This window comes from Halichoerus grypus, chromosome 3 (assembly GCF_964656455.1).
Source record: "Halichoerus grypus chromosome 3, mHalGry1.hap1.1, whole genome shotgun sequence".
NCBI lineage: Eukaryota > Metazoa > Chordata > Mammalia > Carnivora > Phocidae > Halichoerus > Halichoerus grypus.
In genome coordinates this window covers 119,302,234-119,314,473 of record NC_135714.1, presented here as the reverse complement: position 1 = coordinate 119,314,473, position 12,240 = coordinate 119,302,234, and the positions used below count along the sequence as shown (strand labels likewise).

The following is a 12,240-nucleotide window of genomic DNA, read 5'->3' as shown; positions in this document are numbered from 1 at the left end:
TTTTGGAAAAACCTCTCACCCCCTTCTCGTCGTCCACCAGGTTAGGTTTAATAATCCGCCAGCCTTTCTCCTGTAGCTGCTCTAAGGACCACATGGAATCATGCGTGTAAAATTCTTTGGAAACTGTACACGAGTCTACGGCCATACCACCCTGAATGCGCCCGATCTCGTCTGATCTCGGAAGCTAAGCAGGGTCGGGCCTGGTTAGTACTTGGACGGGAAACTGTACACGTGGGGGGGGGGGGGGGGACCTGTCACGTGGCCCTGGTGTCACGGAATGTGGCGTGAGAGCTGTAGCCACGGGTGCGAGCCCTGCCATGGGACTAGCCCAGAAGTGAGGCGGGGAGCATGTGCGGGAACAAGTCAGCGCTGCATCTTACCCGTGCCCCGAGACAGAGCTGACGGGCGCAGGCTTGCGAGGGGTCACGGGTGGTGAGCTGTCAGCTTTGCGTTTCGAGAATGAATACTGCCATATCAATGCCAAGCTGACTTTCTTGAGCTCTGCAGCAGCTGTGAAAGTGTCCTAAGAATTTCAGTCTTGAAAGCAGAGTATTAGAGATCCTGGGATTTCCTGGAGGGAGAAACAGAAGGATTTGGGATCTTGCCTATCTTTGGGAACTTTAAAATGATTCTAGTGGATTTAAGAATCCGAACAGAGCAGGTTGAAAGCAGGTGTGAATTAACGTTAAATCCCTTATTCTCAAACGGCACGGAGCGGGTCACCTCTCATCCATTCATAAAGGTTCCACAGAACCTAGAATTTTAGACCTGAAAGAAATATTGGTGATCATGAAGGCTTTTGTATTTTACCTGTGAGGAAACTGAGGCCAGGCAGCTCATGGGATTTATCAGAGATGGCAGAGCTCGAGAGGCAGAGCCAGGGACTGGAACTGGAGCCGCACTCCCACTCCACCCCAGGCCACCCCAGGGCTTATTCCCAGTTGGCAGTGGGACACTTAAATTCTTACATAATATGAGAAGTTTGGCAGAGGAGAAGCTTTGAAGTGCTCAGTTTACTCTCAATAATGCCCTTCTATTGCTGCCTAAAAGATTAGCATGGTTTCTTGTCTACACTTTATCTACACAATTAATTAATTTCAACAGTTTGTGCAAAACACCCTGGTAGGCACCACAGGATGGGGTGAGCAGGGCAGAGGCTTTTCTTTTCTTTGGTTGCCAGAGTACTGGGCTGGCCTTGTCAAGAAAAAGAAAAGAGAAAAGAAAGAGAAAGAAAATTATAGAGCTGCCCAGAAACAAAAACAAGAGGAAAAAAATAGAAATAAACACATGTGTTAAGAAGTGGTCAATGTGTGTTATTTTTATAATGAACACTTGAAAGAGCAGGGCCCTTGTTGTGTGTTCTTTATAAGCCCGAGCCGATGGAAGGTGCTCCATGAATATTCAGCAGGGGCAGGAGGAGGTAATGACGTGCCGAAGGTCACGCAAACTCAAACCCCTTTCTCTGCTCTTTCCACCTCGCTCTCAGTTTCTTTCCCTTTTCACATACAGCATCGTAATGATCATAATAGCCTTTCCAGTAGATTGGTAACAGCGCTAGCAGCGCAGAAGCCCCGGGAGTGGAAGAAGAAAGACGAAATCGCCAGCCTCCCGGCTCCTGGTACATGCAGAGTCCCACGCGGTTTCCTTAAGGCACTAAATGCTGTGTATTTTACTTGGGGGGATGTATCTTACAGGCAGTGTGGCCTCGTGGGAATAAGATGAGCCTTGTTTGTAGCCCCTGAGAATCCCATCTTCCTGTACCGGAAGCATCTATTTAGGACAAAAATTAGTTGCTTGTCCCTTGCGCTGGGTCTTGCAACGCTAAGGAAAACATGCAAGGGGATGGTAGGTAGTCAAAGTCAAAACTGCCTCCCACAGGACACACTCTTCATGGGCCAGGAGGTCTGCCAGATGTTCACCCAAAGACATGATCAAGGAAGTTCCTAGCAGCGGTATTTGTGACAGCCAAAAACTGGAAACACTCTAAAGGACCATCACTAGTAGAATAGGTAAATAAGTCGTGGTCTAGTCATTCGTGTGATGGAATACTGTTCGGCAGTGACAGTGACCTGACTACAGCTACACACATCAACATGGATGAGTCTCATAAATACAGTGATGAATGCAAGAAGCCAGATGCCACAGCCAGACACCAATACGTTGTATAAGTCCACTTACATGAGGTACAAAAGCAGACATCACTAGGCTGTGTTGTTAGGTCAGGAGAGTGGTTCCCCGGCCAGATGAAGTGGTTCCCTGGGGTCAATAATGACTGGAAAGGGGCCTGCGGGGCTCCCAGCAGAGCTCAGTTTCTTGATCTAGATGCCAGTTACCGGGAATGTGTTCGCTTTGTGAAAATCCGTCAAACTCGGGCTTTGTGCACCTGCCTGGGTGCACCTGATTCCTCAACACAAGGTTTAGTGTTTGAAAAAAGTGCCTTCCTCGAAACTGCCACAATATTTCATTGTCTCTCCCCCTGTCACCCCCCTGCCCTTCTTGTCCTGTCGTTCTAGCAGCTGCAGCAATCACATTTGCCCCGTCAGCACCTCCAGCAGCAGCGGAATCCCTACCCTGTGCAGCAGGTCAATCAGTTCCAAGGTGAGGCCAGTGTACCCCTCTTCCGTTTTATACCTTCCAGCCATGACGTGTAAGTGCAAGTGTAGCCAAGGGGCATTGCCTCCTGGGCTGGGTTCGTGTCCAGGTAATAGTAAAAATATTTAAGAAGTGAGGGTACCAATCCGTCAGAATGCATTTTTGGAGTCTCCTGCTGTGCCAGGTATTAACCTTTGGGTGGCTGGGTCACAGAGAGGTCCTGGTTGGCCCCGGGAGGGGTCAGAGTGGCTGTGGGGGGGAGGGCAGGGCTGGAATAGCTGTTCTTTACCAAAGATGCAGAAGTATTTCAATGGTTTAATAGCCAATAAGGGCATGCTGGTGCCTGGTTGGTTCCCTCTCAGCCTTGTCTATGTCTGGATCGTCATGTCAGTGAGTGCGGGAGGAACAGTCCTGTGCTACATCCCTCTTGCTAATCCTAATACGTCAGCTGGCCAAAGCCCTCACTTCCAACGACTGACATGGAAGAATCTGGCTGGCAGCAGCCTCCAATCTCTGCTGAATCTAGGAGGTGCACAGGGCCTTGAGTTTGACTGGACTATCTTGATCCTGCTGCCCTTTGCAGAAATCCCGACTTGTGACCCAGTAGCAATGGGCACATTGTAGGCTCTGTGTTGCCATTCCTTTATGTTGTAGAAAGTCCCCTCAAATATCAATCCCTTCCATCTCCGATAGAGAGAGCCCCTGAGGGTCTTGTATGGGGTAGAGGGTGAGCCTGAAGACCCTTCCCAATCTCATCACAGGAGTTTTCAGGGGGTTCCAGGGCCTACTCCAGACCTCCAGAAACTGGGGGTGGGGCCAGGCCGGCTGTGCTTTTAGTAGTAGAAATCCTAATTCCCATCCTCTGCCCTTTTCACGGGACCTACATCCTAGGTCCTAATTTCTCAAGTGTTACCTATGGCTTCGAGAATCTGCCAGAAGCTATGAATCCCCTTGTACATAAATATGCATATATGTAAATATATACAAACTTGGCATAGCATTGCACAAGTGCTACCCTTCTCAGTGGACGGTGGGTGAAAAATTCATGAGTAGGGTAGCATTTTTCAGTCTTGGGTTGCAACACACAAGGACGTTGTAAAGACAAGTTAATGGGTCACAACCAACATTTTTTAAAAAGAAATAGAATAGTGGGGCGCCTGGGTGGCTCAGTCGGTTGGGTGTCTTCACTCGGCTCAGATCATGATCCCAGGGTTCTGGGATCGAGTCCTGCATCAGGCTCCTTGCTCAGTGGGGAGCCTGCTTCTCCCTCTCCTGCTCCCCCTGCTTGTGCTCGCTCTCTCTCTCTGTCAAATAAATAAATCTTTTAAAAAATAATAATAATAAAAGAAATAGAATAGAAAACAATTATCAGAGTATATCATAATAAGAGAAACTTTTGTTTCTGTTATAAACCCGCACGTGTATATACTGGATCACACACTGTGAGTAGTGGTTTTAAAGAGTCTGAAAGCCACTGGTGTTCACTGCCAGATCTCACTGAAGGTTGCCTGTGAAAATACTGGCGCTTGAGTAGCTACCAGTCCCTGCCACCCCTGGAACATGTGTATCATTTCAGAACCTTTGGACTTGACCCAGGGAAGGACAAAAGGAATGAAGGTGTGCACAGGTGTTCTGTGCACTAAATTAGTGCCAAGATTCTTTGAAGAATTCTGTTTCTCATTTGGTCATGGGTAGAGGGGAGTAGAAACGGTCACTCTTACACGCATAGTGTTTCTTGCAGACACAGAGGCCCCCCCCCCCGGCCCAGATTTATCCCTGTACTTCTCAAACTTTAGCTGCATCAGAATCACCAGCAGAGCTTGTGAAAGCACAAACTGAGAGTGGCCGGAGGGGGCAGGGGTGGGGGGGATGGGGTAACAGGATGATGGGCATTAAGGAGGGCACTTGATGTAATGAGCACTGGGTGTTATATGCAACTGATGAATCACTAAATTCTACCCCAGAAACTAGTAATACACTATATGTTAACTAAGTTGAATTTAAAAAAAAAAAAAACACAGCCGGCCTGGCCCCAGCCCCAGTTTCCGGAGGTCTGGAGTAGGGCCTGAGAATTTGCATTTCGAACAAGCTCCCAGGGGTTGCTCTGCAGCTCCTGCTGGCCCAAGGGCCACACTTTAAGAACCGGTGATTTCTATTAAGAACTAATTAAAAATACAAAATTTTATAAACCCGGCAGAGTGTCCCTTGACTTTTCTAGGTTCATAACTCATTTATTATCTTTTGGAATAAAGGGACCCACAGAAATGTAATACTTATTCTGTATTATGAGTTATTCTGTATGCTTTGGGTCCAGTTTTTAAAAGTTCTACTCTTTGAACTTGTCTAAAACCCCACACCACAGGTAATCAACCTAGAAATTTAGCTGTACTTAAGTTGAACAACCAGTGACATTGTAGGGTCCCTAGGCTGACTGATACACTTTCTTTCTCTTTTTACTCTCCTCCCTATTTTATTTTACTAACACCTTAGATATCATAATGTTATGTATCTGGGAAAACAGCAAATTGGTAGATAAGAAATACTGTCCTTGGAGAGTTCCGTTAGGAATAACTTGCATGAGAACCTACACAAACACTCACCACTACACATTTCAAAGGTTTAATGACTATCTTTCTCTTATTGAGTTTTGTGCCTCTGGGCAATGTTACATGCCTATGGAGAAATGCTTATTTTTCACGAATACAGGCTTCCTGCAAGTGAAAATAGAAAAGAGACCCTTTTAAGAAAAAATTGCCTATGATCTCTATTTGAATATGGAAGATTTTCTTTGACATTGTGACGTGAACCGGTGGGCAAGAAAATTAATATGAGTACAGTGTCTCCACAATAATATCTGTTTTAGACAAAAATGGAAGATGAAGAAAAAAATTGGTCTATTATTTAACGTATATAGTAATCATATAACTTCAAGGTAATTCTTTGGACACATTTGCATTTTTTCTATACATATTTTAAATTACTGAAAGCATAAAATTAGATTAATAAAAAGCATTTTGTTTCTACTTAGGATAAACATATGGAGCTGGTTGCTGGTTTTAAAATGCCCCCCTTTTTTTTTTCCATAAAAGTTATACCTAGATAGTACAGTCATTTTATACTTAAAATAAAGGTTGGCTTGAATTAATGGTTCAGTCCCTCTTAAAAGGCATTGTACCATTTCTGTCCTCTAAAAAGAGGAACCTATTTCTCATTCACCAAAGTAGCCCAGACCATTTCCAGTCCCTTAATATATCCATTATAAACATACAACAAAAATGTCCAAAATATGGAAGTCTTTTCATCTGTTTCCAGCAGCTCATCAGCCTATTTATGTAATTTGGGTCTAGCCAATCAGTCTCTGAGTCAGCAGTATTTTCTCCTTAAAATTTTTTTATAAACAACTCAATAACCCATTTCACCACAGTTGATCAGATTGGCCATGCAGTCGATATAGATTTAGTCGTTAAGGTCACAAAACTTCATAACAAGATTACAAATCGCAATATATACTTCCATCCAGTGTTTAACAGGAACTTTTGATTTTTTTTTAAATCACTTAGGTATAATGAAGCTTAAAACGGAAAACTGAAACATTTGTAAGGATCTCCCCCCAGCCCTTCCAGCTTTCCCCCACAGAAACCATTTCATTTCTCAATGCAGCATATTGATCTCAAGCCACAAAAACTTAAGTCATAATCAAAATTCCCATAATTTTCTTTCTTAAAGAAAGAAAGAAAATATGGAGACATATTTGCTGCCCAGAAATCAATAACCCTATCAGGAAGACAGAAACACACTTACTGCCCAGGTGCCAGGCTTAACAAGCTTACACTGTTCTCATCTGGTTTCTCATCCCAGTTCCAGGTAGCATCACATTTGCTTATAATATCGATTGGTTCCCATGCTGCATCTTTTTTAAGTGTCCAGAAAAAAAAAAATGTTTTTTTCTTTGTCTCATAGACTTAATCATTATTAACAGGGACATAGAAAAAACTCATTTTTGTGCACCTCCTAGCCCTTTACAACATTGACTGGGGTTCTAAGGGTGACATTTCTATTCTCTTGGCTGATTTGGAAATTTCCTAAGAACATGTAAAGAAGTGATAAGGAAAATCTGTGTCCTAAGATGGCCGACGGAGCCAGCGAGAGAGTCCCAGTCCTTGCCCCGGGGCTCTTCCGGGTTCTTCTCCCTGTTCCGCTTCCCCCGCGCACCAATCCGCGTCCTTCTCCCTGCCCCGCCTCGCGCACGCGCCAAAAGTGCGGAGTATGTGGAAGTCGAAGTGTATAAATTGCCCTCTTTGTGCTCGGGGGCTCAGGCCTTTGGAGACCACTTTCCTCTGAGCCCACAGGCATTAAATAAACCTATCCTCCAAGATCTCTGGGTACCGCTTGGTTCTTCCGTCGGGCGATCCAGTCCAGCTTCCGTAACAGAAGGACTCACTCAAATGCCTAATTAAAGTTGAGGGACTTGGCATTCATACTCTGGTCAACTTATAAACAGCATCATTAAAACCATGTTAGCGATCTGCTGAGAAAAGTGGTCATTGCCGACTTGAAGGAGTGAGTGGACTTTGCTGCAAAAATGCATAAAGTTCATTGCCAAGGAGCAAGTAGCAGGATGATTTCTTTTTCTAGCTCAGGAAGCTGGCCAGTTTGCCCTGACATGTTATGATTCAGAGAATCTGGAGCATGTGGAAATCTATAGAGTGGATCCAAAAAATGTCTCATCTGTCGAAATAGCTTCTTAGCAGGAGCAGTGGCCTTTAACCTCTCAAATCCTGCTCAAGTCTTAAGGGAAATTAGTCTAATGGTCTTTATTGATACTGTTCTCTACTGAACCATGTTCCACTTCACAAACAGAATACACAAAGTGATCAGCCGTTGCTTCTTAATTTAGCCCAGTAGGTGAATTCCCTCTCACCTCCAAGAATAATGGTGTCTGATTGGTTGAGGATGGCATCCTATCAAGAAGAGTGAGAAACAATTTGCTTTTGAAATGTGAACAAAAATAAGTCTATCAAGTCAACTACAAAAGCATGTATCCAGTACGATCCCTATTTTCATGTGTCTATTTATGTAATAGTTAGCAGTGTTTATCTCTGGGGGGGCAGTTTGGGTAACTTTAGTTTTCATCGTTGTACTTTTCAATATTTTCTGAATTATTTACAATCAGCATATGTTATAGTCAGAAAAATAATCATTTTTATTAAGGACTTAGGATCAGAGTAGATCCTTTCATATAAAAGAATTTTGTCATGCCTAAAGATAATCCCAACAACACGTTAACAGTAAACTGCTTATCAAGATGAGTGAATGGGTATGTCTTTTTTTCCCCTGTAGGTTCTCCCCAGGATATAGCAGCCGTGAGAAGCCAAGCGGCCCTCCAGAGCATTCGAACGTCACGGTTGATGGCACAGAACGCAGGCATGATGGGAATGGGACCCTCCCAGAACCCAGGGACAATGGCCGCGGCAGCAGCCCAGTCAGAGATGGGACTGGCCCCTTATAGCAACACACCTACCAGCCAACCAGGAATGTACAATATGAGCACAGGGATGACCCAAATGTTGCAGCACCCAAACCAAAGTGGCATGAGCATCACACACAACCAAGCCCAGGGGCCAAGGCAGCCCACCTCTGGGCAAGGGGTTGGGATGGTGAGTGGTTTTGGTCAGAGCATGCTGGTGAACTCAGCCATTACCCAGCAGCACCAGCAGATGAAAGGGCCGGTGAGCCAAGCCCTGCCAAGGCCCCAGGGCCCGCCAAGGCTGCAGGGCATTATGGGAACAGTCCAGCAGGGAACGCAGAGCTGGCCACAGAGGAGCTTACAGGGGATGCCCGGGAGGACTAGTGGAGAACTGGGATCATTCAATAACGGCGCCAGCTACCCACTTCAGGCTGGCCAGCCGAGGCTGACCAAGCAACACTTCCCACAGGGACTGAGCCAGGTTGTGGATGCTAACACTGGCGCCGTGCGAGCCCTCAACCCAGCTGCCATGGGTCGCCAGATGATGCCACCGCTCCCGGGGCAGCAAGGCAGCGGCCAGGCCAGGCCCATGGTCATGCCTGGCCTAAGCCAGGGCGTCCCCGGCATGCCAGCGTTCAGCCAGCCCCCAGCCCAGCAGCAGATGCCCAGCGGCAGCTTCGCTCCCAGCAGCCAGAGCCAGGCCTACGAGCGGAACCCCGCTCAGGACATGTCCTACAATTATAGCGGCGAAGCAGCCGGGGCCTCCTTCCCCGGCCTCTCAGACAGTGCGGACCTCGTGGACTCCATCATCAAAGGCGGGCCGGGGGACGAGTGGATGCAGGAGCTTGATGAGTTGTTTGGGAACCCCTAGTCAAGAGGAGCCCGAGAGCCACAAGTCTAGTGTTGAAAGCCTAAAACGTGAAAAAGAAACAGGATGTTGAGCCATCCCTGTTTTTTTTGTTTTTTTGACCCACGTAAACTGAGCAAAACTGCAGCTGGCTGACAGTGAAAGATCCAGGTGCCAATCCATAGCCCCGCTGGGCCTCATTTCACCGGATTTTCACACAGCAGTCGAGACAAGACGCCACGCGGATCCCGGCTGCAAGAGAGAGGGACGCCGCGGAGGCGGGTGGGGAAGACGGATCCGAAGCCCTGTGCTCGGCAGCCCCTGTGCTCGCCGGGCGCAGCGAGCTGCTCCAGCCGTGCCAGACCGCTGCCCAGCGTGAGGGCTCCGCCAGCCCCGCCTGGCCCCGAGCCGGAGACCGCACACCGCAGAGCCTCGGGCCCGGGAGCGCCCCGCGGAGGCCGCTGCGTGGTTGCACGGGCCAAGAGCACAGGTCGGAAAGGCGCCGCACTCCGGCTGGAAAGAGAGGTCAGGCGTGGAGACCCGCTAGTGTGTTTGGAGGGTAGGCACGACGAACGGGAGACCACAAAGGCTCCTCCAAGCCCGTCGGCTGCCCTGTGAGGACCCTCAGGAATTGTAGAGGCGCTGCTGTCAGCTGCCTTTCCAACAGAGCCACGTGAGCCTGGAGAAGGGGCGCCGGCAGCCCTCTGCCGGTGACCGTGACCGTGGCGGCCGGCACTCCGGGTAGTCGGCCGGGAGCCTCCTGGGGGCCCGGTGTCGTACCGCTGCGGCTAGGCAATTCACATCGACTTCCGGTGGCCGCAGGGTGGGGAGAGACCCCGACTGGCTGCCGTGTCTGCCAGTGTGGCCGCTTTTCCCCGCACCCCTGCCCTTGTTCCTCCTTGCCTCCACCCCACCCTGCCCTTGCTTCTCCTTACAGACTATACGAGAAGAAATGAAGACAAAAGTCTTTGGGGGCCCGGGCAGAATCGTAATAAAGGCAAGCACTTAGACAAGGCCTGAAATGCCAAGGCAACACTGGAGTTTTCTTTCTCTAATGTGTAGTTGAGTGAATAGTCTCTGCCCGGAACTGAGCAGGCCCCTCTGATGCTCCATGGTGGGTTACTGTGAGCCACACCGGATGCTTCTGCTCTACCCTGGGAGCCGTGGCCCAAAGGCGCTGACTCTGCTCCCTATGTTCTGAAACTGGCCTTGCCCTTAGTCCCTCCTGACCAGAAAGACAAATCTAAAACGCTGAGAGATGAACTGAAATGTCAGTGGCTCCACCTGACACATTCTGACGATAAAAAGCAGGAAGATACAGTTCCTTCCATATGGGCAAAGTCATCCACTTCCAAAGTCCTGTACAGTCATTCTCTTTGTAATTCACTCCAATCTGCCCCAAGCGAAGTCTGTCGGAAGGGATGACAACCTCTGCTACTTACCATAAGGCTTGTGTGTTTTGTCCTTGCTGCTGTTCCCACCGCCCCATTTTGGAGGCCATGTGGCATAATTACTGTCCAGAGTAAGAGTGGAGCATGCTCTTCTCCCACCACACGCTCCCTCGGCGTCCGAAAGCCTGGCTCCTTCCGTGCACCTACTCGTACCTCGCTGCAGCCAGGCTGTGGGGAGCTGGACCGGCTGCACTCACAGGGCGTTCCTGAGACGGGGGGCTGGAATGGAAAGCTGGGGGCAGAGGGCGGAGAGGCGGCAGGCAGGCAAACACTGTCGTTGGCTTGCTCGCCATGGCCCAAGGTGGTAGATCTGCTGAGCAAGGGGCAGGATGGAGACCAGAGGAGGCCAGGTGGGCAAGAGCCCAGGCAGGGGCTCGGCTCCTCCTAGGAAGACGTGGTGGCAGGTGACCATGAACTCCTTGCCCAGGGAGGGACACCACCATGGAAACTCTTGAGTAGAAACAGGTAAAAACCAAAAAAAATAAAAAAGTAAATAAGCAAGAAGACAGAAAACATAATTACCTTTTTCTGAAAGGTACAGGAAACAAATATATGAGCAATGATGAGAAGCTGGAGGTGGCTGATGGGAGAAGGGGGCTCCATTACTTTTTAATAGCTTCCTCCAAATGCTTAATACTGGGACCAACTAAATAGAGAGGTAGATTTTAATAAGGTCGTTTTGTTTTGTTTTTGTTTTTGTTTTTACTACGGTGCTGATGTATATGTAATGTCTAAAAAAGTTATTTGTAAATAAGTTTTTACAATACTGCAGATATCACTGGGTCTACTATCTGTAAAAAATATACATATAAATATATATATACTGTTTGTTTAAAATAGAGTATTTTTATTTCATTCCTTAACTCATCATCACAGCAGTGGTATATTGCACTTCAGATGACATCTAATGACTAATTTGTACTGTATGACCTACGGCAACTTGCTCCATTTTATTCAGATTTTTCTAGTTTTCTGTTTTTACTTTGTACATTGAGCATTGCTTATTTCCTTTTAAGAAATGTACAGAACTCTGAAATGTAGAAATGAAGTGATGTTGACATACCACTTTTAAAGAAAAGAAAACAAATAAAAGATCATTATCTGAATCGATCCAAAGTATAGTTTATTTTAGGAATGTCACTGGATCTCCAACCTTAATTAAACGGATATACTACGCCTGGGTTTTAATTGATTAACTGCAGTTCTTGTCTCAAAATTCGTGATATCATTAAACATTTATTTAACAGTGGAGATCAGTCAATCATTCCCAGTCTTTTCAATTCAACCACACAACTAAAACTTTCTAAATTTGCACCCCAAGGGATGTAGCAAACAGAAGAGAAGAAAGTCAGCTTTGAAAAGAACATAAGTCCATTTGTAGATTCAGTACTTTCAATTTCCAACTGGCTCTTTAGAAAATTGATAGTAAAATTTTCATTTTAAAAAAAAAAAAGAAAGAAACCTCAAGGAATATATGGAAGGAAAAGTAACACAAGGGTCTTGCCCCACTGTAGTGGACACTGTCTGTGTACGCACACACACACACACACACACACACAACCCATGGACACCTCATTCCTACCAGCCCTTGCTGCATCTCTCTTTGAAGGGCTGCCCCGGGCCTAGGCCTGGCTTGGCCTGCACCGTCCACAAACTGTTGGAAATGATTAGAAGTTTACATTTCTCCAGATCCACCCTAGTCAGTGTCTCGATGGAGGAGGAGTGTGAGAACGCAGTCAGGTGGCCTGGACCAGCCCTGAGATAGGATTTATGTTCTAGAACTCCCCTGTGGGATCAGGCAGAGGCTAGGACTTTGCTTGAAGTTGTCCTTACTTGGGCTTCTGGCCCTTCCCCACTCTGTTCTGATTGCCCTCCTGGGGGAC

General features: G+C 47.1%; 1 protein-coding gene across 2 annotated transcripts in view; it reads left to right on the top strand.

Moving 5' to 3' along the window:
- The window catches only part of MAML3 (mastermind like transcriptional coactivator 3), a 395,961-nt gene extending 384,494 nt beyond the window's left edge, over positions 1–11,467 (top strand). The window contains exons 4-5 of one of the 2 annotated variants that reach the window (XM_036078949.2): positions 2,517–2,598; positions 7,933–11,467. In XM_036078949.2, the coding sequence (XP_035934842.1) occupies positions 2,517–2,598; positions 7,933–8,930 (1,080 nt within the window). In that variant the 3' untranslated portion in view covers positions 8,931–11,467. Of the gene's footprint in view, positions 1–2,513; positions 2,599–7,932 lie in introns of both variants that reach the window. The other variant, XM_036078948.2, reaches the window with a different exon arrangement.
- Positions 11,468–12,240: the final 773 nt, after the last annotated feature.